This window comes from Poecile atricapillus, chromosome 2, assembly GCF_030490865.1.
Source record: "Poecile atricapillus isolate bPoeAtr1 chromosome 2, bPoeAtr1.hap1, whole genome shotgun sequence".
Classification (NCBI taxonomy): Eukaryota; Metazoa; Chordata; class Aves; order Passeriformes; family Paridae; genus Poecile; species Poecile atricapillus.
Window position 1 is genome coordinate 70,479,325 of NC_081250.1, and position 15,778 is coordinate 70,495,102.

Here is a 15,778-nt window from a genome sequence, read left to right on the forward strand (position 1 = left end):
TTATTTGGCAAAACATGAAGCATTTTTTTAAAATTTATGACTTGCTTTAGTAAAATGTTTGGATCATTTTTGTGAATTTCTGCCTTGCTTTAGTAAAATGTTTGGATCATTTTTGTGGTTGGCAAAAAAAACCGCAAAGCAGTAACTATTCCATTGAAAGACACCTGACAATGAAGGCACTTAGGCAAAAGTTAAGAAAACACTGACTCAACTCTAAAAAGTAAAAATTAAGTCAGTAAAATAATTCTGAAAACCTTTTGGCTGTAAAGCAAGAGATACTATAGTTTGTGCCACAAAACAGATCTGGGTCCAGTGCTGAATTTTTTAAAATCCTAGCCAAGAACTTGTTTTGGCAGTATAAAAGAGGCACTTTTTGATTCTGTTTTTTAACACAGTTTTTCCATCTGTGGGTCAAAGCCTAAATGTGTATTAAATCAGTGTAGTGCCTTTGGCATCAGTTTGGTTGTGTACATTGGCATTGCCAATGTTCAGTGTGCCACTGTAAGACACAGATACAATGCTATAACAAAAATGAGGTAAAGAACTCAGATGAGTGGCATATGGTCAGATCTTGCAGATATGCATAAAGCTGTGTGTATTCACACCATGTCTTAGATAATCACATCCAGTGCAACACGCTCTAGATTTTTTGCCTTTTCCCTTCCATACTGAGCTGTCTCTAAGGCACCTCTTTGGTTCCTAATTGCTATTCTGTGTGATGTTGCATGGAATAGAATCCCAGAATTGTTTAGGTTGGAAGAAGCCTTTAAGATCATTGAGTCCAACCATTAACTCAGCATTGCCACGTTCACCGCTAAACCATGTCCCCAGGTGCCAGATTTCCACATCTTTTAAATACCTCCAGGCACAGTGGCTCCACTGCTTCCCTGGGAAGCTTGTTTCAATGCTTTACAATCCTTTTAGTGAATAATTTTTTTCTGACATCTAATCTAAGCCTCTCCTGGTGCATCTTGAGGCCATTTCCTCTTGTTCTGTCACTTGTTACCTGTGAGAAGAGCCCCACCCACACCCCACCACAACCTCCTTTCAGGCATTTTTAGAGAGTGGTAAGGTCTCCCCTGAGCCTCTTTCTCTCCAGGCTAAACACCCCCAGCTCCCTCAGATGCTTCTCATCAGACTTGTGCTCCAGACCCTTCACCATCTCCACTGCCCTTCCCTGGACACACTCCAGCACATCAATGTTACCCTTGTAGTGAGAGGACCAGAACTGAACACTGCATTCAACGTGAAATACATGTTGGAAATGTGTGTTAAGGCTTCTCTGATGTAAGGCCTCCAAAGTAGTTAATGATCTTGAGATGTGTGCTGAAGAACATTGGGATGAGTGTGACTTTCTCTTTTATTTTTAAGAAATCGATGACCCATCTGCCTTTTTGCTGTACGATCCTTCAGATTCTTTACAAGAAGCACTTGTAAAAACCAGCAATCCTATTGACCACATAGGTCCTCTTCAGCTTTTGGTCACATTGTGAAATGTTACTTGTATGTTGAAAATGCTGTATGTTGAGATTTTTTTTGTAAGACAGCAACCAAAAAAGCTGAATAACAATTGTTGAAAACACACTTCTATAGAACCACATCTGATAGTTTCAGCGTATGTCATTTGCCTTTATTAGACTAGGAAAGAAAAAAAAAAAATCATGGTGTGTCACTAGACAGTAGAGCAGTGCGAGAGACACTTCTGGCTCAGCCAGTGGCTGGCCATATCAGAAGAAAAATTATTCCAGAGTCCATACAAAAAGCTTTCTTTGCCCTTTACATTACCTTTTTATAAATTTCTTCTGAAAGAAAACAGTCAAATGGAAATTGAAATGAGCTGAGGTGTTAGTGGAAATTTCCATTTTTGCTGAAGGAGAAAGTATTGGCGTAATTTGATCTGAAACTGCCAATGAATTTGTTCACCTTAAAACTTCATTTCTTTAGTTAGCTCTAACTCTCATGCAGAAATCACAACACTGGTCTGCAAACCAGAGACTGAAGTTTAAGGGTACTACCTAAGTGGGATCTGAAGTTTATGTTTTCAGGCTTCTCTGCAGATAAACGGGACTAGCAGCCTTCTTTTTACAGAGTATTGACTTGATTGCCCATACTCCTGTGAGTCTGGGAGTCACTGTGGCCACAGACTATCAGGATTGTGATGATGCGTTGAGCATTAGCAGCATAATGCTAGTTTCCTTCAGGAAGTTTGTTTTGCTCTTACATTGCAAGGACTGCAGAACCAAGCACAAAATTAAAAGGTGTGAAGCAGTTTGCTTCACTTTGATTGTTTTGCTCTAATATGGCTTAACACAGTCCTTTCTGAGCATTTGCACTCCTTCATACAGCAGAAATGCTGTAAACTGTTAGTTTAAGTGGTGCCAAATGGAGGGTATTTTCACACCAGGATGTTTCAAAAGCAGATTTTGACTGGCAGTAGTATGATGGCCATGTCTGGCCTAAACTTTCAAACACACTGTAGATAATTAAATTCAACGTAATAAAACTTGGCAGGTCTGATAAACTTCATGCAGGTGCAGGAGTGGCTCTTGGAGTTGAGTACCATCTCTGTGAAGGAAAGCAACAGTGGGTTTCACATAATATGGGCAGGAACAGTTCATCTTCCCATGCCTGAGCATTTGAGCAGCCAATTGCCAGTCCCCATGGCAGCGTGTCTGCCACAGCAGAAGGAGTAGCAGCTCTGAGCTCAGGTTCCCAGAGCTGTAATTTATCTCAGTCCACTGGAGAGGGTTGTGGTAGTGCTGAGTTATGATCATTGCCCTTGGGAGAGCACCTTTGCTTAGCTGCAAGAATACTTGTCAGAAAACATGTGCTGGTTCATATGATGGAGAGACTGGGTGCCAATCCCCTTGCTCTGTTCAAGGCTTCTAGAAGTCCATCCTTGGGAATCTTGTTGCTGTCATGGGCATGCCAATGCCCACATCCATGGGCATGGAGAGAGCCAGGAGCCTTTCCTGGTGTTGTGTTTGTTGTCTCATCACTAATCTGCAGTTTCACCTGGTAGTACTGGGGCTTTGTGTGTCTGTGTGGAGCTGGTTGGGATAGTTGATGTGTAACCAGTTTGTTTAGTTGCAGTTATTTTGGGAAGGTTGCCATTGTGTTTCTTCAGATCACACCTTTTCAGCATGGTGTAGGGAAAGCAAAGGTGTCAGCACTTGGAAATCACCTTGATCTGCCTGTGGCTTCTGGCACTGGGTTCTGTACTGGTGGTGGTGCTGGATTGGGTTAAGTATGTAAATGTGCAGCTGACCTCAAGAGCATGTGTCATCCCATTAACTTCCCTGGATAACCCCAGGTCATGTGCTTCATAACTTGTCTCAACTGGAGTTTGTGGAGTGTATAGTCACAGGTAGAAATGTGGTTTGAAAAAGTATTGGAAGTACTTATTTTTCTGCTATAGCCTGCTGCATCTCTTTGGAGGATTTTACAGGTCTAAAGACAGAGAGATAAATCATGAAATAGGAAATAATCAATATTATGCACTTCAGGCTTGATCTAACTCTGCTTGTGATCTATATTTGCAGCGAGAGTTGGCCTGTTCCCAAAGTCCAGGAAGCGAGGGTGGTATTAATATTACTAGTTGACAGAATGTTACAGGGTGAATGATTAGTTTCCAATAAGAAAGGAGCTTTTGGATCAGTTCCAGTTCCTTTTGATGTAACCTGCAAACCTGAATGACCAGTGCTGTGACTGGAGTATCTGTAGCACTTACCAGAGGCCAAAACTTCATGAAGATCATGATTTGTCTGTATTACTAAATGACAGAGCCGTTGACCTTGAGGAGGTATATTAGTTGGCTATCTTCCCCTCTCTTGTGAAGATAAACTCCTGGAAGTGGTGGTTTGGTTTTGGCACAGTAGTTGTGCATTCTCTGTTGATAAACAGGGGGCTTTACTTCTTTGTGCTGCCCACTTAGAGGATTGCAGGAGGAAGATAAAAACATGAACAAAGCTCCCTGTGCCCTTCTAATCTCTTTCAGACCTTATTCAACCAACTATGGTGTATGAAAGAAGAGAATTTCCTTACTTCTTGTTGTGGGGCTTTTAACAAAATATTTTCCAGTTTCTTACTTCTAGGCCTTGAGAGCAGCTGTGTGGACATGGGTCACATAGTTGTGTCCTCGGGGAAGCTGAGCTGGATGAGTGCAGAGAGCAGAAACCATGTTAAGCAGGTGGGGGAATACAAGGTGGGAACACAGAGCAGTCACAACAATTAAAACTTGAAGGGCTTTTGTTTCCTGAGGTTAAGTGTGAAATCGAGTTTGCAGTTTTTGCATTGTATAGGCAGTGTATGAACATGTGAGCATTGATTCCTTTCCTTACTGTTTGGGCTCATAGGCAGGTAGATTTTTATCCTGGTTTTATCAAAAACCACTCAATGACCTTGGAGAGCTGTAGCACTCTCTCCTGTAATTATAGACTAGTGTCTTAATAGACTCAGTCACCCACTGACCTGTATCAGTGAGAAAAGTCTGCATTCGAGCCTTATTTAAAATTAATTTTTTTTTTTTTTACAGTGTATTTTGTAAGTCTAATACCAGATCCTCAGGGGAGGGAGGGAAGAATCTTTTAATTAAGTTTCTATTTAGGTACCAGGCAAATTCTGTCAATGGCAGATGAAGCATAAAGCTCTAATGGGAGAGTAAAATTTGTAATTTAAGTCATCAGGTGCTTCATACCTCTCTCAGCAGTTTGAATGCCACAGTAGTATGTCATACTGATGTAAATGAAAATCCCTTAGAAAGAGGATTTAACATTGCATTTGAAAGGTGTTACCCAGTGTGAGTTAAGTGCCAGTAGCTCCTCCCCATATTTTGTGGGATTTTGGCCTGAGTGACTTGTGACCTCACTTTAAGTTAGGCAAGCAGTTTCTAAGTCTGTCTTTGCCAACTACCTAACCACTTGCCCCTTATGTCCTGCTTGTAAATAGCTACTGGTGCTGCTTTTATTCAGGGCTGAGAGGTAGAGTTCTTTTCATACCACACCTTCCACTGCCATTCTTCATGAACAGCAAAAGGATCTCTCACTTGGTAGTGGAAAAACCTGGCTTCTCATTCCTCTTATCCTGAGGTTTAGAATTGAGTCAGGCATAATTAAGAGCATCCAGCAAAACTGAAGAAGTGCTAATGGCCTTGGAAGCATTGTGCTCAGAGTGGGCTGTAGAAATGAGCATCATTTCCTGGGATGCCTTGAATGCTAGAGATTCTGTTTATTTGCAAAATGTGAGGAACCTTTTTATATCCTGCGCTGGAAAATTTTCAGACATGATAGGACCACAGTCAGTTTCATCCTGCTAGTGCATTCCTCATGGAGAGAAGGGAAATTTAGAACAGCAGGAATGGTGAGAAGTATCATCACACTCCTTGCAGCAGGGCAGAGCTGCCCCTGGGGGTGCTCTGCCACCATGGAGGGGGACCAAAACATTTAGAGAGCCATAGCTCTGGGACAGCTTGACAATTGACCTTGTCAAAAACCTGCAGACATATCAGAGTTGGGCTGGTGAGGACCAAATCATGCTCCTACCTCCTGGCCTCTAGGATCACCTGCACAGAGGGCTGCTGAGAGGCAGGAAAGCTGTCCACTCCCTGCCTCAGCCTGTCTGAAATGGGCATATTTCTATGAAATATTTTAATTTCAGATAATGTTTTTCACTTGTAAAGTGCCTCATGTGAAACTGTCTGATGAGCATATCACAGAGAAAGCTGTACTGTTCTGCCTCAGCACGATGAAATGTTTGCTGACCTGGCACGTTGCAGGTGATTAGTAGTGTTTGCTGTTGGAACAAAGTGCAGCTTATCCTGGTCATATTTGACCAAAATAAGGTCTTTGGAGGCAGGGAATGTGGACGTGTCAAAGTTTGCAGATAAAAAGAGGGAGCAGCACGGCTGGTGATGTGAGATGGAGCACGGAGCAGCATGTGAGTTTCTCTCTGTTTTCTCTGAACACCAAAGGCTGGTGTTTTCACCTGATCTGTTTTTGCTTCAAACCCATAAATGTCTACGTGTCATTACATTCCTGTAGGTGACCTTTCTGCCTCTGTCTTCTCCTCCTAGGGCTGACTGGTGACAGTTTCTAAGGTAAATGCTGTGGAATGATACCGTGCAACTAGGCTTCTTCTTTGTGATCCACCACTGATTTCTCAGCTGCCTGAGAGCCAGGACTGGTGTTCTGTCTGATGTGTACTGTCGGGATCATCCATAGCAGGTTCTCTTGCTGCCAGCATGGATCCCCTGGTGCTGGTTCATAGGATATTACAGACTCAGTCACACTCACAGATTCAGTCAACTTTATTTTTTGTGGCTTTATGCACCCAGGACTCTGTATACCAAGATGCTCATCTGGGCGAGGGCTGGACTAAAGCTAAAGGAGCAGTGACAGCTTGCACTGGTTAAGACTTTGGCTAAATTAAAATAATTTCCTTCTGCATTATTTCTGTGCAATTGTGAATACGAATGGAAAGGATAGTGGGTGTAGGCTGCCTGGCTTACAAGAAGGTTCCTGGAAAACAGGTAATTCTGGAGAGAAGAATGGATTTACTTTGTTGTTTTATTGTTAGCTTTATGTCCCTCAAAATGCATATAGTCTCTATTGTAATCTGCATGGTGGATGAACTATGCCTGTGGAGATATGTAGCTTCTGGGGCACTGGCTCTCGTGTTTTTCATAACCTGTGAAAAAGCTGATATGTTTAATGAACCCCCCCGTGCCCCCCCAATCACAGGCATACCATGGGGATCCTGCTAGATGAAAGAGGTAGGGGAAAATGTGTACATTTCTGAGCTTTGTTGCAGAAAAGAATCTCTCATCTCTGCCCTATGGATCATGAGGTGAAAAGTAGATCTGTGATAAAATTGTACTGGAACTTTGAGGCAATCTGGGTGGTGCTTGCATGACCTTGGACCAACTGCTTCGTCTCTCAGTGCTTCCTTTCTTAGATGATGAAAGAATATAATGATGATAATACTTGTCTCTTAACAAGGGTGTTCTGATGAATAAATTAATTGTTCGTTGTGCTGTTCTCAGTTACTATGGTAATTAGTGCTACAGAACAGCCTAAAAATAAATAAGATCATTTAGTGAAGGATATTCAGGGGAAATCAGGTAGTACATCCTGGGCATTTGCAGTAGCCTGAGTGTGTTTTGTCCAAATGTGAATTTGTGAGAAACATTCACTGATGCTGAATTTTTGTAGCAGAAATTCTTCCAATTATCTTTTTGGAAGTGGCTCTAGCACACATTTCCTTCCATATCTGTGGGCACATGATTCTTGCAATTAGTTCTCCTATTGAGAACAGCACTCCCGTCTCACCCCATCTCCTTTACAGCCTAAGGGCACCTGAAACGAATGATTCTTTCTTCTTCATAAATCATACATACTCAGTAATACTGCCAAAGACTTGCTAATGTGTTTGGGGAGTTTACATAATGAACCTTTCTCGGTAAAGGTGAAGTATTGTCGATGCACTGCCTTGCTGAAATTCTGTTATAACCTTGCTGTATGGCAAGTAGATGGCCTAAATCCATGTAAGTCTGTGCAGTTTTTGAGGCCTTGTATCAGTGATCAGTTAACTACATCAGTATGCCCCAGAGCCAGCCTTTTAAAATGTTATATGATGTTTAATCATCTGTGAATTGTATTAGATTCCACAGGCATCACTGAAGTATATTTTTGAGATTTTAAAGTTAGTATAATTTTGGGCCCAAGTAAGTTAGGAAGTATGTCTTAAGGCAGTTCTGAGTCCTTCAGTGAAGGCATCACCCTTTCAAGGCTGTGGTTTCCATTGCTTAATATCACAGGGGCTGTCCTTACGTAGGAAAAATATCATGTTGCTAGGCAAAGATTTACCATTAATTACTGTGTTCTCAGACTTTATGTACAGCTCTGGGCTTGGATGTTCAGTGTCTTCCTTTGCACTGGGTTCCCAAAATAGCTGTCTTTTCTGACCTGGCCAGCTGGAGACCAGTTTGTGGTTAGTGTTTGTGCAGAGCAAACCTGTGCTTTCTTCCTCTCACTGTCACAGCTACAGCGACCTTCATCTGTTCACCTCCTGTGTGCCTCCCCACCTTGTGTTGGGAAGGTGTCACTAGTAAGAGCAGCAAATGCCCCTTCTGCTTCTTTGGGAGTAGGAAGCTGATGCCTTGGCATTCCTGGCCTCGTGCTCACCCAAAGAGCACTTGGGTCATTGCTGTGGTCTCTGGTGAGGTACTGGCAGAACAGATAACATGACTGACAGACAGCTGAAATACTTGCTTTATTCTTCTGCTCTTGGGTCATAAAATTTGAAAACTCATGGCTTTTGCAGAGAGCAGCCCAAATCTTCAAGGGGGACCTTTGTGCCAAGTTCTCAGCCACCTACCTGCTGCAGGGGTCATCAGCTTTGCAGGTTTCTCCCTGGGACTCTGTAACATACTGTGAATTCCTCTCCTTGCCAGCCAGCAGCAACCTTGTGGATACTGGGCAGATGTACAGAAAGGGAAAGAGAGTGCAGGGCAGGCAGAGAGGCTTCTTTTTATGGCCTGTCTCTTCTTGCTTCCTTTGCTGCTGCTGCACCTTTCTGATACATGAGTTTTCGAGCTTGGATTTTCATTTCCAGTTAGTTATTATTTGTGTTACAAGTTAGATCTCAGCCCTGAAGAACTTCCAGTTGTCAGGTTTGTGCCAGGCAGTCACTACGTGTAGCTGCAGTTGTGTCTGTGTGTGGTTTCTCTGTTGTAGTCCCCACTGCGTGTTCCACATGTGTGCCCCTGTTCATACATACACGTGCCATCGCTTTTGCAGAGACCTGTGGGTATCCTTGACAGTGTTTTCCGCTTTTTTTCTCTCCTCTTTGCTTCCCTCTGTTCCTTTGTGCACCTTGAGTGTCACTGTGTGATGAAAGCAAATGACACAACAGTGGTTTTGGCTGATACCTAACATCAGCTGTGCCTTCATGTGCAGTTCTGGCTGCCTCTCCATCTTTGTGCTTGAAGCACAGAGAAGAGTCCAGTGTGAGTAAGCTTGGCATGAGCTGTTCACCTGTGACAGCTCAGTACCTTCAGCTGGTGTGAGGGTGCACTGAGTGCAAACTAAAGAGCTTGGTCTCCTGTCCGAGAGGAAACGTGCTCCTCTTGGCATAGTTATTAAAGTGAAGTGGTAGAAGAGAAAGCGCTCCCATGGATATTTCCTTCTTGGGTATGTAGAGCAAATTTTTTTCAAATAGATTCTTACCTATTGTAGATGATAGCTTGACTTTCTTTTGTCCTGAAACTGAGCTGTGGCAGGGTGCAAGAGGGTTGTATGGTTGGAAATAAAGTTGTGTTGCACCTGTGAAGCTACATGTCCAACCTTTGAACCAAGGCAATGTCAGCAAAGGCCAAGGGGTTAGGTGGCTGTGGCTACTCTTTAACTTGTCTTTAGTTACGTTCTGAAGGAATCATACTGAGCTCTCTGCTTGCTGGCCATTTCTTCTGATCAGCACCTCTGATTATTATTTGAGATGTTTTGGGAAAGTATGATCAGTTTATCATGTGGGTGGTGTGCCCAATCCTGACCTCGCAGAGATACTGATTTACATCTGCAGAAGGAGTACCTCCACTCTGCCCTTTGGCAGAGTAGTCACGGGACAAGGGGAAATGGTTTTAAAGTGAGAGTAGGTTTAGGTTAGATATTAGGGAAAAATTCTTTACTGTGAGGGTGGTGAGGCACCGAACAGGTTTCCCAGCATAGCTGTGGATGCTCCATCCCTGGAAGTGTTCAAGACCAGGCTGGATGGAGCTCTGACAACCTGGTCCTAGTGGAAGGTGTCCTTGCCCACAGCAGGGGTGTTGGAACCAGATGATCTTTGAGGATCTTCTATGATTTTATGATAAACCTTAACTTCTGAATTTCTAGGCATTGGGATTTTTTTCTTGTAATAATACTGCAGTATTATACCTGAGATTTTTTTTTTATAGATTTGCAGGTAATAGTTGTGTCTTGTAACGGCTGAGCTCAGCTTTGACATGGACAGTCTGTAACTGCAGATTTTGGATGAATACTTCTGTGCAAAATACAAATCTGCTTGTGGCTGAAAACTGGATCTGGCAGCTTCAGTGATTCTTTTCTGAGTTTCTGTAACTAATTTCTATTCTGGCGATTGTCTCTTAATTTTTTTTTTTCAGTCAGAAATTGCCCAACATCATGAGTATCTCTCTTTCATTTTTCTCTCTCAGCTGCATGCTAGTCTAATATGTCAGCTCCTTTCTTGTTAGTCTTCCTTTGTGTGTGCCTGTACCATAGGCATATGGAGGTAGTAATGGATAAGGAAATAAGGAAGATAAAACCTCTTCTCATTTTCTTCCACTTTCCCTTGGTGTGGCCCACACACAGCAAGCAGATGTGTAGCCCCTTCTGCAGCAGTGTTCAGCTCCTCAGCACATGGAGTATCTGTTGATGCCTTTGTGGAGCATGGCACTGGTGTGCAGCAGGTGTCTGATGGGCTTCATGATAGTGGGGGTCTGTCTCAGCAGTGGCCTCTGTGACACATTAAGAAAAAGCATCCCAAAAGTGCTGGGGTGTGCCAGTTCCCCCTGCACCCGTTGTACGTGTTTCAGGAGCTCCTGCCTTCTTGACTGCAACTCCCGCTCCCTCCCGAGTCAGGATTATCACTCTGTGTTTGTTGAAGCATCGTGCGAGCCAAAATCCACTGATGTTACAAAATCAGCAAGCAGGGCTAGTTCTGCCAATGTCAGAGATACCAGACATCAGCATCTGAAGAGATGACGTGAATTTTGTTTTCCCTATTCAAATATTGGGAAGTGCCAGAAGTAGGGTACAGTACAGTGAGGTCCAGAGCGCTGTCCTGGGTTGCAAACCCCATGTCTATGCCTGCCTTCTCTTTTTAAACTATGGTATTTGTTTTACTGATATCACCCATTGATCATTATGTTGCAACCTAGTTCTAATCTAGAAAAGAGAGCAAGAAATTACAGTATAGAAAGGAAGAAGTCCTCTGAAAGCTGTGGTCTTTGGGTGTTAACTGTAGTTTGGCAGTAACATTGCAATAACAGATCAGAGGTTACCCTGAAAATATTTTGGGTTTTCTTTATTTTCTGGAAGCAAATTCAGGCTGATACTTCTTCAAACACAAGAAGGAAGTAAGTTTAAAATGTTGTAAAACTGTCACCCCTTCATATTGATTGTGTTGGAGTGACCAAAATCAAACAAAGCTAAACTACACACTGTGCAGGTAAACACAGATGCCTTTTTTTTGGCAAAGATGTAAATAATAAGTGGGAAAATGGGAATTGTAAAGGGAATCCCTTTGTAAGGATTTAGAACAAGATTAGTAACAATTGTAATCCAGTGCATTATCTTTCTTTCTATTATTATTATTCTGTTTTATTTCTGTTCTTTGTGGTGTTCAGTGGTCCTGGGTCTAAACAGAGCCTTTTGCCATGGGTGAGGTTTTCATTAGTGAGAAGGTTTATGTTTCAGAGGGTCATGTTCAACAAGCTGCTTGTGTAACTGGAAAACAGTTAATTTGACTGAAAATGATACCATTCCTTTTCATTATGTTCAAATGTAGGTCTTGCAGTATAGTTGCTTGGTTGCTCATTCATGCACAGGCACAAGTTCAGGAGCCTGTGGTAATGCTTCCATTTAAACATACTTTTTCTTTCCCCTACATTTCATGCAGACTTAGCAGTTGGGCCAAATAGCTAAAAATCCTCAGGGATTTAAAGGATTAAATGAGAACAATTGTTTTGGTGCAGGAAGGGCTGAAAAATCCTGAAAATATGACAGGAGGTTGTTGCTGTGGGACCTGGCTAGTGAACTGTACAGCCACCTCTGTTATGGGCATAAATGTAACTGTGAATGATGTGTTGATGGGGGTTTGCTTACTGGGAAAATTAGGATTAATAAAAAAAAGAAACCTAGTGATAATACTGATGACTGACCTAAAGGTTTGCCACTGGGCTGTTTGGTGAAGGTGGTGGGATGGTGCTTTCTAGTGAAGGATAACAAATCTGTTTCTTCCACCATATAACAAACTCAGTGCTAATTTTCATTCTCCTTTGGCTGGACTCTTCTGTTCCCATAGGCTCCTGTGAGTAACCTGTTCTTTCATGTTTTTCTGTTTGTCCCAGGTATTGAAAGTTTGAGGCCAGAGGTTTTCCTGTGCTCTCTGTAGCTGCTGCCCGGTGCTGTGCTGAGGAAAAGCAGACTTGGGAAGGCAGGTGCTGACCTGAGGAGAAGTGGTGGGAAGGCCGCTATCCCTTGCCTACAGGGTGTCAGGGTGAGGGTCACCACAGGGCCTGCTGTGCTTCCCTGTGCCGGTCACCATGGAGACCTTATCCCAGGACTCTCTGCTGGAGTGCCAGATTTGCTTCAACTACTACAGCCCCCGCCGACGGCCCAAGCTGCTGGACTGCAAGCACACCTGCTGTTCCGTGTGCCTGCAGCAGATGAGGACCAGCCAGAAGGACCTGCGCTGCCCCTGGTGCCGTGGGATCACCAAGCTGCCTCCGGGCTACTCCGTCTCGCAGCTGCCCGATGACCCCGAGGTGATCGCCGTCATCGCGATCCCCCACACCTCGGAGCACACCCCCGTCTTCATCAAACTCCCCAGCAATGGCTGCTACATGCTGCCCTTGCCTCTCTCCAAGGAGCGGGCGCTGCTGCCGGGAGACATTGGCTGCCGTCTCCTGCCCGGCAGCCAGCAGAAGTCCCTGACGGTGGTGACGATCCCCGCAGAGCAGCAGCCGCTGCAGGGCGGCCTTCCCGCCGAGGCGGGGGCGGAGGAGCCGGACCGGAGAGGCGCTGTGAAAAGCTCCACCTGGTCAGGGGTGTGCACTGTGATCCTGGTGGCCTGCGTCCTGGTCTTCCTCCTGGGCATCGTCCTCCACAACATGTCGTGCATTTCCAAGCGCTTCACGGTGATCTCCTGCGGCTGAGGCGGCAGGGGCTGCGCTCCCCCGGGGGTCAGGTTGGGTCGGTGGTGGTGGCGTTGAGCGAGACAATTCCGTGCAGCTTTCCCCAGTGACTGCAGGACGCTGTGCAGCGGGGCAGCGGTGCCCGCCTGGCTGCGGCCCCCGCAGGGGTGGCATCAGGCCTCTCGGCAGCCTGCGGAGAAAATCACGTCCCGTGTCTGGCGGCAGTGGCACTGAGGAGGACTGCATGTGTCACCGCAACCATTTATCAAAGGGACTGCAACTTCACAGTGATCTTTTTTTATGTGTTACGAGATTAAAGACCTCTGTGTAGCTGGTTATACTGTGAAGCATACAGTATGGGCTCTTCTTTAAACACAGTATATTAAAATCAAAACTGCTCCACGTAGAATTAAATGAGAACTGGCTCACAACTCTACGAGGTGTTCAATACCAGTCCACACATGCATTATTTTTTAATGAGGGGAGGGAGGGAGGGAGACTCGTAAAACAAAGAAATCATTTAGCTGGTAAAACATTTTATATGTTTTAAATGGCGCATTAATTAAACCAAGTTAGGGAGTTGTATAGTAGTTTCTAAAAGGAAACATTTTACAAGCAATCATTTCCTTCCTTGGTGTCTGTTTTTTGCTTCTGTTTTTCCCCATTTATTTCAACTACAGGGAAGTGGTACTTCCAGCATCTTTTGTTTGAAGGAGCTTTCAAGAAGGGATGCAAAGTGGGCTAGAAAGAGTACCTAAAAGTGCAGTCAAAACAGTTCTGCCTAACCAGCTTTAGAGGAAGGATGGCTTTGCATGGTAAACATTGGACATGCTGTTTTACCTCCAGTCTGGCAGCAGACTTCCTGATGACCTGGCTTTCATAGCCATTAGTGAAGAAATGGGTCATGAGAAGTCCTAGGACTCCTGCAAGGATGTGATAACATATTTCTCCTAATTTTTTCTGCAGGTTAGGTTTACTTAAATGTTTTTGAAGAATTTAGACCTGTTTTACCTCCCTCTTTCCTAGGAGTTGCAACTGTGCACTAATGGGTGGTGTGACAGAGGTGTTGCTCTGAGAAAGCTTCACCATCAAAACTGAGACCAAGGACTTCTGTATGCAGTCATCTAGTAAGAGGCAGTGACCTATCTCAAAGAATCCAGGCCAGCCTAATTTCTTACTGTGTGGGCTACCCCTCCTAAACTGCTGTGGCTGTCCTGGTGTCAGAATGTCTGGGTGAGCGTAACAGAGCCTCTTCCCATGTTTCAATCTTACTAATGTTGATGATTTCATAAGGACAGGTTTGAAAAACAAATGCAGGAAGTGTCTCCCTCCACCTGTGACTGTCATGAAACCCCAGTCATTTGCAGTTCTCTTCTTGGGAAGAGCCAAATTCCTAAATGTTCACTGCAGTAGCACCTTGCTCTAAGCATTCCCACCAGCTCTAGTAGTACTGCTCATAAGTAAAATCGAGTCCAGTGTGAATTTGGGTTTTTGGCAAGTCTGATTGCTGAAACTTATATGAGATTTAGGGATTGGATCAAGGGGCACATGGCAGACCTTTAATAAGACAGAAAAATCTGTTGATTTGCGCTGCTTCTTTTTTTGAGTACAGGGCATAACCTCCCTGAAGCGTGTCCTCTTGTTGTCTATCTCCTGCTCTATCTAATTCTTGGAGATTGCTGAATGCCATATTATAACACAGTTTTGACTATGCAGTGTCAAAGTTGGCTCCGTAGTCATCTTTGGTTTTCTGGTTTTGTCACAAAATCCAGTTGCTGGTTCACAATAAGCATTCTCAGCTCATACTCTGTCAGGAACATACCTCTGACTTCATGCTGGATTTCTTTCCTTCCCTGTTTCTAAACCACCATTTTCTTCCTTGATTCCTGTTAATGGAAGAATAGAATATAGGGTGCTTAGTTGTGATGATGTGTGTGTGGTCACGTATGGAGAGGAACCATTGTGCTGATTTTTATCTACTGTTGTATGTATGCATAGCACAGGAAAAGAAAAAAAAGTTTTCAGATAACACATTCAATGCCTTTTTTGCGCAAGGCCTGTGTGCAGTATGCCTTGAACTTGGCTTGCAAATATTGTAATTACATGGACACCTCTCCGCAGCATGTTTCATTTGGTTGCAGTAGGGAGCACCAGGTGTTCCCAAATGTGTCTTGTGAACGTGCTTGTCTCTTGTTGCCAGTAGCTAGCCAGATTTCCACTGACATCCATGCTACGCTGCTTATTGTGTAAAAGAAAGCCAGTTCCTGCCTTTTATAAGACTCTTGAGGAACTGACCAGACACAGGACTTGACCCTCTACTGCCTTATCCTGTAGTGATTGCTGGGTGTACCAGAAGCTTGTGGCATAGGTGAAAGATGCTCCGAGAACAGTGCTGGTGCATTTTGCACCAGCTTCTGCATTTGTTTATCTGAGTTATCAGTGAATGCACAAAACCACGAGGCGGTCAGGGAGCAGGTCCTGGTGGCACAGTGGTGGTAATGTTACCTCCTTCCAGCCATACCTGCCTGACTGAAGCTCTTGAGGCCAAGGATTCTCTGACATTGCAAAGAAAGGCCCTCTTCATCTCCATATGGAGAGTGCAGAATAAAAGAGGAATCAGAAATTAGGTTAAAATACTACACTGCATAACACATTATACAACAGGCAGACCTGGAGTTTATCCGGAATTAATGACGTGTTATATTAGCAGAATACCATCCTGTACTATGTAACACAGTACATTGTTTCGTTAATATGAATTTCCTGTACTTTCGTGCCTGCTGAAATGCATGTTTGACCTAATTTCTGATCCAGACATTTGCCTGCTCACAGCCTTGTGTAAGAGCAATAAGTAAAACCTCAAGATTT

The 15,778-nt window shown here is 43.9% G+C and overlaps 1 protein-coding gene across 6 annotated transcripts in view; it reads left to right on the forward strand.

Annotated features, from left to right (window-relative positions):
* The window catches only part of RNF152 (ring finger protein 152), a 39,915-nt gene extending 26,524 nt beyond the window's left edge, over positions 1-13,391 (forward strand). For 3 of the 6 annotated variants that reach the window (XM_058832894.1, XM_058832898.1, XM_058832896.1), the window contains exon 2: positions 12,125-13,391. In XM_058832894.1, coding sequence (XP_058688877.1) covers positions 12,320-12,931 — 612 coding nt within the window. In that variant the 5' untranslated portion in view covers positions 12,125-12,319 and the 3' untranslated portion in view covers positions 12,932-13,391. Of the gene's footprint in view, positions 1-5,824; positions 5,935-6,038; positions 6,527-12,124 lie in introns of those variants that run through there. The other 3 variants (XM_058832893.1, XM_058832895.1, XM_058832897.1) reach the window with 3 other exon arrangements.
* The last annotated feature ends 2,387 nt before the right edge of the window (positions 13,392-15,778 follow it).